Genomic DNA, 14639 nt, shown 5'->3' on the forward strand with positions numbered 1-14639 from the left:
TCCAAAGGGAATTATGAGATTCCATTCTTTCATGTTCCAGTCATGAGGGAAGCAGCTCTGCCCCAGGGTACATTCCTTGTTATGATGGGCTGACTTGCCACACACTCAAAAGCAATGAAGCCAATTAATCATGGACTGGAATCCCCAAAACAAAATATAACTTTTCCCTTTTAAAAACTGAATGATCTTGGGGGCTGGGGCTGGGGCTAGCACATGGAAGGCCCTGGGTTCAATCCTCAGCACCACATAAAAATGAATAAGTAAAATTAAAGGTATTATGTCCAACTACAACTAAAAAATAAATATTTAAAAAAATGATGATCTTGGATATTTGTTTCAGTAACAGAACTAACATAGGGATGAAACATTAAAATAGTAGTTTTTTTTTCCTTCCAGTTTTGCTTCAAGGATTCTACACTGGACACTCTGGACTGCCTAATTAGTAAACCATTCCTCCTTTCTCTAAGTTTCTTCCACACAATTACGAATGAACTCCCATCCTGGTCAATTACACATACTTATACTGCAGAATACTCATCTCACTGATAAGTTGACTGATTCTCAGTAATTGGAAAGTGAGATATAACAATTCTAGTCATTCTAACTCTTCCCCTCAACTAAGGTAAAAGTGAATAAGACAGGATAGACCACCATAAGTTAAAAGAGAAAGTAGAATTAAAACAGAAGTCAAAATGTAAAGAAAGAACAGTATAGCAGGTATGTAGAGAAGCAAATACCAGTACTCAAGCAGCCCCAGAAATGGATCTCCATTTCTCAGTTCTTATTCTTCAAGCAGCTGAAGAGCAGTATTTTATTGCAATAAATCCTTTTTTCACTTATGCTAGTTAGGAAGTAAGCTGTAGCCAAAAATCCATAATGATAAAAAACAATTTTTTTCTTTTACCGACTTTTCTTCTAAAGAATGCCCACGTACTACTGTGTCTTAGAAAAAGTACCCCCTTTCATTTAATGTATTGGGTTAAATCCAGCTCTGCAACCTTTCTAATTGCAAGATCCATAATAAACTCCTCAGTTTCTGGACAGTATTAATGTTCCTTTTAACACTAAAGAGTCAATGACTTCAGAAGTAGAGCCATCATACAGAAAGTATGTAAAAAGCTATTCTCTGTCTTTGTAGCATATGACCTAGAACTCCTTTCTGTTCTGATCACAAATGCATAGTCTCAAAACCTCTTTAGAGTAATCTTATTGAAAACTCAAATTTGCTGGAGAATCAAAACTAAACAAGAGACCACCATTATAAATCAGTTGCCCATGTCCTAAAGAACAGATTTGAAAGAAGATGATGAAAAATTGGGCATAATTGTGGCTAGGAGTGTAGCTCAGGGACAGAGCATGTGCTTAGTATCCATAAGACCATGGGTTCAATCTCCAGCACCAAGAAAAGAGAAGGGGGATAAAAAAGAGCGATCTAAGAACTGAGAGAGAGATCTAAGAACAGACAGAGTACTGCTTTATATATCTGAAATAAAATAAAATTACCAGATTTAAGAACACTGGCTAAAAATTGATTTTAAAAAGTCCTACTCTAAACCAGGTGTGGTGGTACACACCTGTAATCCCAGCCGCCCAGGAGGCTGAGAAGGACCTAGAATTCAAAGCCAGCTTCATCAAAAGCGAGGCTCTAAGCAACTCAGTGAGATCCTGTCTGTAATAAAATACAAAATTGGGCTGGGGACTTGGCTCAGTGGTTGAGTGCCCTTGAGTTCAAACCCCAGTACCAAAAAAAAAAAAAAAAAAGGTCCTACTCTAAGACTAAAAAAAACTATACCATAAAATAATGGGACACCAAAATATTTCTTAGGCTGGGCATGGTGGCATTTGACTATAATTCCAGTAAACCCAGGAAACTGAGACAGAGCATTGCAAGTTAAGAGGCCAGCCTAGGCAATGCAGCAAAATACTGTCTCAAAATGAAATAAAATAAGCTGGTGGTGTAACTCAGTTATTGGTTAAATCTCCAATATTATATATATCCATCATACACATACCATATATGCACACATATATGTGTATGCACGTACGTGTACATATCTCTCTATATATTCAGACATTATCTTGGTCTTTCCAGGTAGGTATTATATCTTCAATTTCTCTAGGCAACTTGCTCATGATCACAGACAGATCAGGATAGAAATTAATGCCTGTATGGCTCCAAAGCTTGTGATTCTTCCAACAGTCCAGAGGTTCTAAGATTTTCGGCATCCAAGCCCTTGTAAGTCAAGGACTATGAACTTTCTTCCCTTCAAACTGGACTAATAAACAAAAAATTATACAATATGAAAGGGTTCACAGATCCCCTGGAGGATCACTCACTACACCCAGGAAAACTCCTTTTCAATACGTATATTCAGTTAGTACCTCCCTAAATGCCATACTTTTAATCTCCAATTCTAATACAGCACCCAGGGCACTCATAAACTTCAACCAATATCTTTGGTATGAATGGTAAAGACCACTGATGACAGGGACAAATTTCTGAATTTCTTCATGGCCTCCCAGGTAGTTATTCAAATGTTGTTAAACATCTTTTTAAAAACAGACTACATATTTTCTGTGATACTGAAGCCAAGTCCTTGTTAGGGAGCTGTGGAGCAGGTCCCAGGGCGGGCTAGTGATGGGCACCCCCACAGCCACACAGGGCCCTCCAGGCCAGAGCGACCTGAGGGGCACCAAAGCATACTGACCTGTATTATTTGGTGGCTCAGGCTGGTGACAACTCCGGAGCTGCAGCTCCCATCCCCCAAGCATCCACAATCTGGCCACCTCAACTTCCTGGAAAATGGAAGTGGGACTGACCTGAATGGGATTACAGGGCTAACCAACAGCATTTGTACTTTTCCAAACACTGATAAATTCAGCATATTTGGACCAATTATGTTGACCCAAGAGCTATAGAAACCTCTAGATTAGCATACTCAAGCAGCAACCTGCTTTTCTCTTGCCCTGTGAGAGGTGTCTCTTTTTTTCCCCATTTGAATAAATCTCACTCTCTCACACTCACTCTTCCTTGCCTGTGGATTCCATTCTTTCAATTTGTGAGACAGGAACCTAGAAATAAGAAATTGGCAGCAAGTTTCTGGGGTGTGTGCAGCACTATAGGATATAGCCTGTCATTAAGAGTTGTACCATCATTCAATGGTTGTGGAGAAGGAGTCCAGCTTTGCCATGTGTGACCCCAGAGCTGACACTAGCTGGCATTCCCTACTTCGATTAGCTGCTAACATTAAAATGGACTTTCTTGGCTACAAAGACCTGCAGCTTACACAGATCTGTTTCAGTACATGTTTAGTACTAATGAATTATTTTGATTTATTCATATTTTGAAGATTTTTATTTCTTCTCTAACTCTAAAGAACAGCTTTGCTAGATAAAACAATCTTGGATGATAATTATTTGGAGATGAAAGACCTCTAGAATGAAAATTATGAATATTGAAAAAAGAAATTGAGGAAGATATTAGAAAATATAACTCCCACGTTCCTAGACAGGCAGAATTAATACTGTTAAAACTGCCATATTACCAAAAGTGATCTATAGATTGAATGCAGTACTTATCAAAATACCAATAATATTCTTTTTTTATAAACTGTTTATTTTTTAGTTGCAGTTGAACATAATAACTTTATTTTATTTATTTATTTTTATGTGATACTGAGGATCAAACTCAGGGCCTCATATGTGCTAGGTGAACGCTCTACAGCTGAGCCCCAGCCCTAGCCTCCCCTCCCCCATGATACTCTTAACAGAACTAGAGAGGGGAAGAAGTCCTAAATTAATACCTGATTTCAAATTATACTACACAGTTATAGTTATAAAAATAGCATGATACTGGCACAAAGGCAGGCATGTATATCAATGAAATAGAAGATACAGAGACAAACCCACAGATACAGTCATCTGATCTTTTTTTTTATTATTTTTTTCTACATCTCTGATTTAATCAGGAAGAAATGCTTTGTGTTTATTTCATTTTTTTAATGTGGTGCCAAGGATTGAATCTAGTGCCTCACTTGTGCTAGGCAAGCACTCTACCAGTGAGCTACAACCTCAGCCCCAGTCATCTGATCTTTGACAAAAGTGCCAAAAAACATTCCTTGGAGAAAAGATAGGCAAAAATGATGATAGGAAAATTTGATGTCCATACATAGAAGAATGAAACCAGAATTCCTATCTCTCACCCTGCACAAAAGTCAACTTAAAGTAAATCAAGACCTAGGATTTAAACCAGAAACTTTGCAACTGCTAGAAAAAAATGAAGGGTCAACACTACAACATATAGACACAAGCATCGACTTCCTTCACAAGATTTCTAAAGCTAAAGAAATAAAGCCAAGAATTGAAAAGTGAGATGGCATCAAATTAAAAAACTTATGCACAGCAAACAATTAAGAATGTAAAGACAAAGCCTATAGAATGAGAGAAAATCTTTGCCAGTTACTCTTCCAATAGAGAACTGACATCCAGAATATATATATATAAAAAAACTCAAAAACTTACCAAACCAAGAACAAAAAAAACCCAATCAATAAATGATTAAATGAACTAAACATATTTCTCAAAAAAATACAAAGGTCCAACAAATAAAATGAAAGAAAAAAGTTCAATATCCTTAGCAATCCGGTGAATGCATCAAAACTACACTGAAATTTCATCTCACTCCAGTTAAAATGGCAATTATGATGAATACAAACAATAATAAATGCTGGCAAGGATGTGGGGGAAAAAGGAAAACTGACACATTGTTGGTGGGACTGCAAATTAGTCTAAAGACTATGAAAATCAGTATAGAGGCTACTCAAAATACGAGGAATGGAGCCACTATATGATCTAGCTATTCTTCCACTTGGTATTATCCAAAAGAACTAAAATCAGCATTATTACAGCAATATATACATACTTATGTTTAAAGCAGCATAAGTCACAATAGCCAAGATATGAAACCAGTTTAGATGTCTGTCAACAGATGAATGGTTAAAGAAAATGTGATATTTGTACACAGTAGAGTTCTACTCAGCCATTAACTATGAAATTAAGTCATTTGCTGGTAAATGGATGGAATTGGAGAACACTTAAGTAAGACAAGCCAGACTCAGAAAGTTAAGGGTCAAATGCTTTTTCTCATATATGTAAATTAGAAAGAAAATAAAGGATTTCACAAAAATAAAAGGGAAAACAGGGATAGAGGAAGAGGCACAAAGGCAGGCATGTATATCAATGAAATAGAAGATACAGAGACAAACCCACAGATACAGTCATCTGATCTTTTTTTGAAGGAAGGGAGAGGGGAAAAGAGAACTACTAGGGAATGTGGCCAGATTATGCTATATGCATGTACAAATGTATCACAATAAATCCCACTTTTATAAAATTATAATGCACTAATTAAAAAACTAAAAAGGGAAACCAGTAGAGGAAGGGGACCAAGGGGAGAAAAGAGTGGAGAGAAAGGGGAATTACAAGAAAATAAACTGAGCAAATGTTGTATGAATGTCACAATGAGTTCTGCTATTATAATTATAATGCACCAATAAAAACATTAAAAATAAAAGCACTCTGAAAAAGTTACCACAGGAAATACAGACATTAATATACATCCCCAAAGTTTCTTAGTAACATGATCCATATTCCACAGTCCCAAGGAAAAACTTTAGAGAAGCAACTACTGTTTTGTTTCTTTTCTTTGCCACGAGCCAGCCACATTCGCTGTAAGATTATACAAATGGAAACAAGATTTGTGTGTGATTTCTGAGAGAAATAGACAATTGTCTATTTTGTCAACATTTGATTGCAAAAATCTAAAAAATTTAAATAGTGTAGGAATATGAAGTACCAGGAAAGGAGTTATCTTTTTGGAAGAGACTAGTGGTGTAAAACAACTGTGTATTACCTGACTGACCTCTGTAAATTTTCAACTCAAATCCAATGAAAGGCTTTTTTTCTTGTAGAATTCAAATTCAAATTTTATAATGAAGAAGTACTTTAAGATAAACTGAGCTAGCTAGGTGTGGTGGCACATGCTTGAAATCCCAGACACAAAAGAGGCTGGGGCAGGAGGACCACAAATTCAAGGCCAGCCTCAGCAACTTGGCAACTGTCTCAAAATAAAAAAAAATAAAGGTTAGGGATGTAGCTCAGTAGTAAAGTACCCCTGGGTTCAATCCCCAGTTCCAAAAAAAGTAAATAAATAAAAGACAAACAAGTCTAAAATATTTATCCCAGAAAATGTGTATTATATTTTTGCTTCTGAGTTCTAGGTAAACACAATAAGCTCATTCTAAATTTTTAGTTTTCTGATCTTCAAAGTACTAGTCTGTAAATATAGGAAAGCTTTCTAAGAAGGGAAAATATATGTTCAACCACAGAGAAGCAAGATTTTATTCATTTATATTCAAGGATAAGGAAGAGCTTATATCAGGGGGAAGAGAGGATACATAATGCATAGTATAGGTATACTCTGTAAATGTAATGTGAAAATATGTTAAGGCAGTTATGGAATGCCAAGCTAAATAGTATAAACTTAATCCTATAAAGGCTTCTCAACTAGAGCCAGAATTATAAAACTGAGGGGAGGGGACAAGTAGAAATCAGGAAATCAAGATGGGAAGAAAAAAGAGAAGATAAATAAAATTTGAAAAACAGTGGACATTAGATCCAATATTTTGAACTGCTTAGGTATTTAAATTTTCTAATAATTTTAATGTTTAGCAAAAGGAACCATGAGTATTTTTAAACAATATTTATTGAAAAGAAAAAGATCATGTTTCCAATATAGTCCTTTATACATGCATTAAAGGACTAAATACAACTAAAAAGTAAGATGGAGGCTGAACATACATCTGATTTTAGTAGTTGGTTCCTATTAGCCTACAGATGCCAACAAGTGGTATTTTGGGAAAGTACATATGATATGTGGAATGGATTGGATAAGACAAGAAACAAGGATAGAGCAGTTACTGTTTGTAATCACTCCCAAACATCTATGTGTTCTCCATTTTTTAAGAGATGACAGTAACAAATATCTAGGTTTTATTAAATCAAAAACCAAATGTTTAAAATTGGGGCTGGGGATATAGGTCACTTGGTAGAGTGCTTGCCTTGCATGCCCAAGGCCCTGGATTCAATCCCCAGCACCACACACACCAAAAAAAAAAAAAAAAAAAAAGTTTAAAATTGGGCATTTTGTTAAAATTAATAGTCTCAGAAAAGGTTCTCCAAGTATGATTGGCAGGGAATAGATTAGTAGAAAAGGTTTTAGAGGACCCTAATGCATCCCTATGCATACCAAGCAGTGTCCAGAGACAGATAAGTAGAATATTATTATACAAACTTATGTAGAACAAATTGCAATTAATAAGCAATACTCAGTTAAAAGGTCTAAATTCAGTTTAGCTCCTTATCTTGTATTTTCTTTTTCAGTGGACACTGTGTATAAGCACACCTGTGTGTAGGAGTGAGGAGAAGCAAGTTCTCATGATGGTCTAAGAGCAAGCCCCTGGACCATTTAAAGAAATCACCTGACAAAATTTTCTTTCTAATACCATTAAGCTCACCTTCAATATTTGCTCATGCAATGGATATTAGTACCTATTAAATGTCAGGAAGGTATTATATTAAGGAATGGGGACACAGAGATAATTAAGTCCCAGTTTCTAGCCTGGGAGGCTTTTAGTTTGGATAAGATAGACATGTAAGTGTTTATGAACCTAATGAAATGAGTGCTATAGGAAATGCATACATTTTAAATTTATAAAATAAATAAAATTAAAACTAAATAAATATTAGTTTTAAGTTTCATCCTTTCAAAATATTTTCCAAACGAAACTGTCCAATACTGAAAAAAAGAAAAAAAATAAGGCAACGATATTCTAAAAGTAAATACAGTAAAACATTCTAGAGAATTAACATGAAATTAATTTTTAGTGTTCATCTCAGTGAGCCATGTCTGGACAGTACTTAAAATTTCACTTCTACTCTTGGAGTTAGTTAAAATGTAAATATGTCTAGTTAAATACTCATCAAAGGATGGACCCCCAACCCAAACAAACAAACAAAACCCACAGCTAAACAACAGGCACCAGGAAAGCATTAAGATGCCTGGAGAGACTGAAAAATATCTTTGAAATACAAAATATCTTTGAAAGACAAGTTGGACACACAAAACCTTACAAACCGACAAGGTACTTATAACCAAAAACACAGATGTAGAGAAACAGGAACCCATATATAGTACTGGTGGGAATATAAAATGTGCTATCTCGGGAAAACAGTCTGGCAGTTCCTCAAAATGTCAAATAGAGTGTTATCTTCTGACCTAGCAATTCTCCTCCTCAATGTGGACCTAAGAGAATTAAAACAGGTCCAACCAGTGGTGGCACATGCCTGTAATCCCAGCAAGCCAGAAGGCTGAGGCAGGAGGATCACAAGTTTGAGACCAGTTTAGGCAATCAAGGAGACTCTGTCCCAAAATTAAATTTAGGAAAGGGCTGTGAATGTAGTTCAGGAGTAGAGCACCTGCCCAGCATGTGCAAGACTCTGGGTTCAATTCCAGTATTGCAAACAAATAATGAAAAAAACCTATCAGTTCACACAAAAACTTGTATACAAATGTAGCATTACTCATAAAGACCATGGAAACAATTAAATTACCCATAAACAGAGGAATGGATAAACAAAATGTAGTATCCATAGATTCTAATTCAACCATAAAAGGAATAACATACTGCTGACACACTCTACAACATGAATTAACCTTGAAAACATTATATTAAGTGGAATCAGTCACAAAACACCAAATATCACAACACCATTTATATGAAATGTTCAGATTAGGCAAATCTAAGAAGACAGAAGACGTATTAGTGGTTGCCTATGGCTGGAAGGAGGAGAGTGACTGCTATTGTGTGTAGGGTTTCTTTTAAGGTGATGAAAATTTTCCAAAATTGACTCTACTGATGATTGCACAACTCTGTGACTATACTAAAAACTACTGAAATGTATACTTTAAATGAAATTTATGGTAGGTAATTATACCTCAATAAAGCTATCATTATCTTAAAGCAACAAAACCCTACAAGCCACAATATGAATAAACAATTACAATTTTTATACTTATCTAGTCTCTGCAGCATAAAGATCTTTCTAGGCTTTCAGTCTTCCCTCCCTTTTTGATTTCTAATATTTCAAATCCAAACACGAATCAAAACTTTCAGAGATTTTGCTTAATCACAAGACAAGATTCTTGATATTTTTAAAAATTATATTTAGACAATCACTTCACAAAGGAAAATATGCACATAAATAAGAAATAATATAAAAATAGTCTTTATTTATTTTTGTAAAATAGCAGGGAGTGAGAGGGAAACTGTCTTGCATTGCAACCTGTACCTTCTTTCACTTCTACCATCTACCTTCCAAATATTAAAATGGAAGGTAATTATACCTATACTTTATCTATTTTCTCCTCAAACCACTACAATCTGGCTTCTTCCTGTAACTAATCCCAAACTGCTTTTTCTAGGACAAATACTCCTACTTGTCAAAAGGAATGGGTTCTTCTCATCCAGCATTATTTGACTCTAGTAACAACTGACATCTCTAGTTCAGCTCCATTATCTTTGGCCATACCTTCTTAGAAACAATCACTGGCACATTTTTTGGCTGCTTTCTTTAAAAACATCACCCTGTCAGAATACCCTTATTCACTATGATGCTTGACTATGTCCTACATATGTATATAAGGACACCTAAATTTTTTTTTTTTTTTTTTTTTTTGGTACAAGGGATTGAACCCAGGGGTGCTTTACCACTGAGTCACATCCCCAGTCCTTTTTTTTTTTTTTTTTTTTTTTTTGGAGACAGGGACTCACTAAGTTGTTGAGGCTGGCTTTAAACTTGTGATCCTCCTACTTCAGCCTCCCAAATTTCTGGGATTACAGGTGTGCACCACTGCACCCCAGGGTATCTCCATTTTAACATGTCCAAAACTAAAATTCAACCTCTTCTTCCTTCAAATTTTTTCCCACTATCTTGTTTCATCCCCTCTACCTGTTTCTACTCCCTTACTCTTTTATTCTACCAAATGTTACCTTCTAGCTTGAGTAGTATACCAAGGTAGAAATGCTGGAGTCTTACTACTATACTTCTTTTTCCTTTACTATTCACATCTAGTCAATCATTAAGAATTTTTTTTCTTATCAAATCCACTGTATACTCTCTATTCTCTCCGATATAGTTCAGCAAAGGCCCTCATGTCTAACTTCTTATATTTCAACAGCTTCTAAAATGCCATACTTTATGCTGCCATCAGAATCAACTTAAACACAAATCTGTCAAATGACTGCCATCTTCCTTAAAACATTCAGTGGCTCTCCAGAGACCCATAATAGTGATTTCTCAGCTTTTCTACCAAAACCTATTTGGATGATACACATTAAGTTTTATAGTAATCTCAAAAAGCAGTCTGCAAAGATGGGATGGGAGAAGATGGAGTGGGGTAACACTGCAAGACTGTTGGGCCAGGACATGTACTTTCTTAACACCATCTTACTCTCCCTGTAACTCTAAGAATTGTAGTGCAGAACTGTCTACAATTGCCATTATGAGTCTACAGAAAAACTAAACATAGTATTGTTAGTACAAGATCCTTCACAACCCCACCAGCACCACCTTTAGCCCTGGCTCATACTGGCTCACTGGTTCTCAGAGTACAGTTGAGGGACACCTTTCCTCCAGACCACTTCAGGGTACTGTATAGAGTAAAACCTCGCTGTCAAACATGAATGACAACTTGTCATGATCACAGCCTACTACCTTGTAAAGATTAAAAGTTGAGATAGTAAAGTTCAAGTTTTACAACTGTCACAAATTAACTGTTTATTTGCCAATTTGTTTATTTGCAAAATTAGCCTGTTTCCAACATGTAAGTAATAATCTAGGTGCCATAATTTACACAATCACAGTACCTTAAGTTTTCTCCTCTTTTAGAGGATGGGGACACAAGAGACTAAGGCCAAGAACAAATGACTAACTCACAGAATATTTAACAATAGATAGAAAAATTCCTATCCTCAACAGTATTCAAGAAATACAAATTAAAATAAGATACCATTTTTTCAGCCATTAAGTAAAGATTAATGCAATTATAATATGAACACTCATATTACTGACAGTTGTATAAATCAATACAATTTTTTCAAACAGTTATTTATAAACATGTATTAAGCATTCATATCCTCTTACCTAGTACTTCTACTACTGGAAAGATATGAGATAATCATGAATACAAATGCTCTATGTATGTCTATCACATATTATATATTACAGAAAATAGAATGGCCTAAACATTTAAGCATAATGAAATGGTTACATTATAAAATGGTCACTTGGTAAAATATTATACAAACTATTAAGCCACTAATATTAGTTAAAATTATTTTTACAAAGCAGTTTTAATAAATGAAAAAAATCTTATCAAAAATCTAAGTTTAAAACCACAAGAATATAAAATGAGACATGCAGTTATGGTCACACAGAATGATTAAAAATATTAACATGGCAGGTATAGGGCACAAACGTATAATCCCAGCTACTGAGGCTGCGGCAGAAGGATTACAAATTCCAGGATAGTCTGGGCAATTTTTAGTAAGACTGTACCTCAAAATAAAATAAAAAGAGCTGGGGGTGTAGCTCAGAGACCCTTGGTTTTACCCCTACTGCAGGAGGCAACATAAAACTAAAAATATTAAACAATATAGGCTTTGGGTGATGGGACTACAGAATAATGGAAATAGCATTATGGAGTCAGACCACAGGTTTGAGTGCCCATTCCACTTTCCTAAGTATAAGGCATTACTGATTATTGTTAGTAATTACTACTCTAGAATTTCCAAATTTGAAATACCAGTAATACTTCATAATGGAACTATCTATCTTTAAGGCTCAGTTCTAAAAATGTTAAGATTTTAAAACACATTTTTAATCCACATCAGAATTTAAGAATAAATCTGATCATCTATTCTCTTTCCATGACAGTACACAATTCCTCTCCAGCCTTCCAGTCAAGAGAAAAGCAGCACCAACTACAGGCAGTCTTAATTATAGTTATTGCTTATCAACTCAGGAAATTAAAAAAAAAAAAAGCAGGCACTATAAAAGAATAGCTTTAGTCATCAAATCTCCAATGTAGAATCACCTAGCTACACCAAAGTATTATGGAAGAAAAAAGTCATTGAGTCCTTGAGAAATGAAATCTCCAATAAGAATCCCTGACTCATCCCCAAAGCATGAACCAACCTTAAGGCTACTTCCCCTGTTCAGGAGTTCAGAGACTGGTCACCTGTCCTGATGGCCTATATTATCAAGCAGTGCTCCTTCCAAACCGTATATATCCAGGCATAACAAAGTGAGAAACCAAGAAACAGCCAGGAACCACACCACCTCTTCTTCCATAACCCAATAGGACTGAAAATTATTACTTTTAAAGATTCTAAATACTCAATGCATTTTATTTTTGCTAGAGAGTAGCAAAAGGGGGACTCTACACAATTATTGTAAATGACACCATTCAAAAGATACCACACAATCCACTCTCAACAGCATAAATGGAAAATGTCCTCTCCTTTCTTTAATCTTTTCAGACCAAAAAGTAATTGTTCAAAAACATAAAGACTAAATACCAAGAGAAAATGTTCAAAATAGACTTTTATCTACAATTTTCAGTTTTACAAGATAATAATAAAACCTACTCCTATCCTCTATTATTGGCCTGGGAGGAAGGAATCACAAAGCTCAGCATGCTATTATAATACTGTTGTAAGGCTAAGGATCTGTTTTTTTCAGCTGTTAACAATTTTAACGCTAAAGTTTTACTAGACAGAATCCTTTAAAAAGGTGAAAAATTATTTCCGTCCTAAAAGCCATTTCACCTGCACATTGAAATCACTGCACTTGGAAACAAACTGGCTTAACGTTTGGTGCCTGTTCATTTTTATAGACATTAACTGTGTATCCTTCTCACAATCGAATTTCAGATATGTGCTTATTCTTGCTCCCGGTTCAGGAGCAAATTTTTCCCTAGCTAATTTCCCATTCCCAACGCCCGCCAAGGCTAAGGAGCAATCACTTCCTAAAGTCCCACTTCCTTTTCCATTCCCCAGACCTCCAGGGTTTCCAACGCCCCAATCTTGCGCAATATCCGTAGGAGCAGCAGCCGCAACCACCGCCTCCTAAGCCGGGAAACAACCCTAGAGGGAACATTGTCCAGCAGAAAAATAAAAGGGGCGGGGTCGGGGGGGGTAACGTAGGAAGTCCGCTTCTGGTCCCACGCCTTCGGATCTGACCCCCTCACAGTGATATATCTACAGCAATTTCACGAACAAGGTTTTTAACCCTCACCTCCTCTCAAGCCTGTCTGCACAAGCACAAGGCGGAAGGGAGGGGGGCGAGGGGGGGGGCCGGGAAGGTTATCTCCCGGTTCAGGGTTTCGGCCCGTACCGTCGCCTCCGCCCCACCAGGACTATTGTTCCCAAGTTCCCCACCCCCACCCCGGATAGGAAGTGATAGTCACATCCCCTCCGCCTTCGGCAATATCCCCCAGGGAGTCCGAAGTAAGCTTCCTACAGGACAACCCCCACCCACAATGACCCCCTTCAACCTGAAGTCACAGTGACCCCAAGACCATCTCAAACCTGGGTCTCAAGAGAAGAGACGACACGGGAGTGAATGGAAATTAGGTAAACCATGAGACTCTACGGACAATCCTCTCCCAAATGCTGGAGAAAATAATTATGAACCAGGAGAAAGCATGAGTCCTACCTTGCCCACTTGGAGGCCGGCTTGAGCAAAGGCACCCTCGTTCCTCTGCCAGCCACAACCCGCTGTCCTCGGGTCGCAGCCAGACACCCTGCCTCGAACATCCCGGGAAGGGCAGGCCGAGTGGGAAGGCGTGGAAAGGCGAGTCCCCAGCCCCCTCGGCCTGCACCTCACTAGCCTCCGGCTCCTGGCCCGAGAAACAATAGGTGGTCGCGGGCGGCTGTGCCGAGTGCGAGCTCGGCCCCGCGGGCGCTCGCCGAGGGGCCGCGAACCCGGGAGGATGAGAAAGGAGGCTGAGGGGCGGAGGCGAGCTCCTCTCCGCCGGCTTCTGGGACCACCCGGCCCTCGGGTGGGTGCGCGCCCCCTGCTCCTCACAGCTGCACACAAAGCGCTGGCAGCCCTGGCCGGCCCGGAGAGGCAGCAGGGGGCTCCGGTGCCGAAGGCGACAGCGAGCGGAGACACTCACCATGAAGTCCCGGGCGAAGTTGTCCTCCCCATTGTGGTCCGGACTCTTCATGGCCTGGACCCTCTGGATGAATTTCCTCAGGATTTCCACTTGCTCCATCCTCCCGCGTCCCCCAGGCTGCGGTCGCTGGCCCCCCCGCCGCCCGCCCGCCCGCCGCAGAGCCCGCTCCGTCTTCCCCAGCTCGCTCCCCCTGCCCGTCCCTCCCTCCCGACCCCCGCCAACCCTGCCGCTCCCTCCTCCTCCCCACCGCCCAGGCGGCGGCTGCGGCGGCACCCGCCCGGCTCCCGACACCACAACTTCCAGGAGCAGCCAGTCGTTCTCCCACAGTACGAGGCCAGCC

The 14639-nt window shown here is 38.3% G+C and overlaps 1 protein-coding gene across 4 annotated transcripts in view; it reads right to left on the reverse strand.

The window, feature by feature from the left end:
• PTPN12 (protein tyrosine phosphatase non-receptor type 12) overlaps positions 1-14435 on the reverse strand; it is a 110438-nt gene extending 96003 nt beyond the window's left edge. For all 4 annotated transcript variants that reach the window (XM_081282807.1, XM_081282805.1, XM_081282806.1 and 1 more), the window contains exon 1: positions 14300-14435. In XM_081282807.1, coding sequence (XP_081138933.1) covers positions 14300-14398 — 99 coding nt within the window. In that variant the 5' untranslated portion in view covers positions 14399-14435. The remainder of the gene's footprint in view (positions 1-14299) is intronic.
• Positions 14436-14639: the final 204 nt, after the last annotated feature.

Source organism: Spermophilus citellus (genome assembly GCF_964194105.1).
Source record: "Spermophilus citellus genome assembly, chromosome: 3".
NCBI lineage: Eukaryota > Metazoa > Chordata > Mammalia > Rodentia > Sciuridae > Spermophilus > Spermophilus citellus.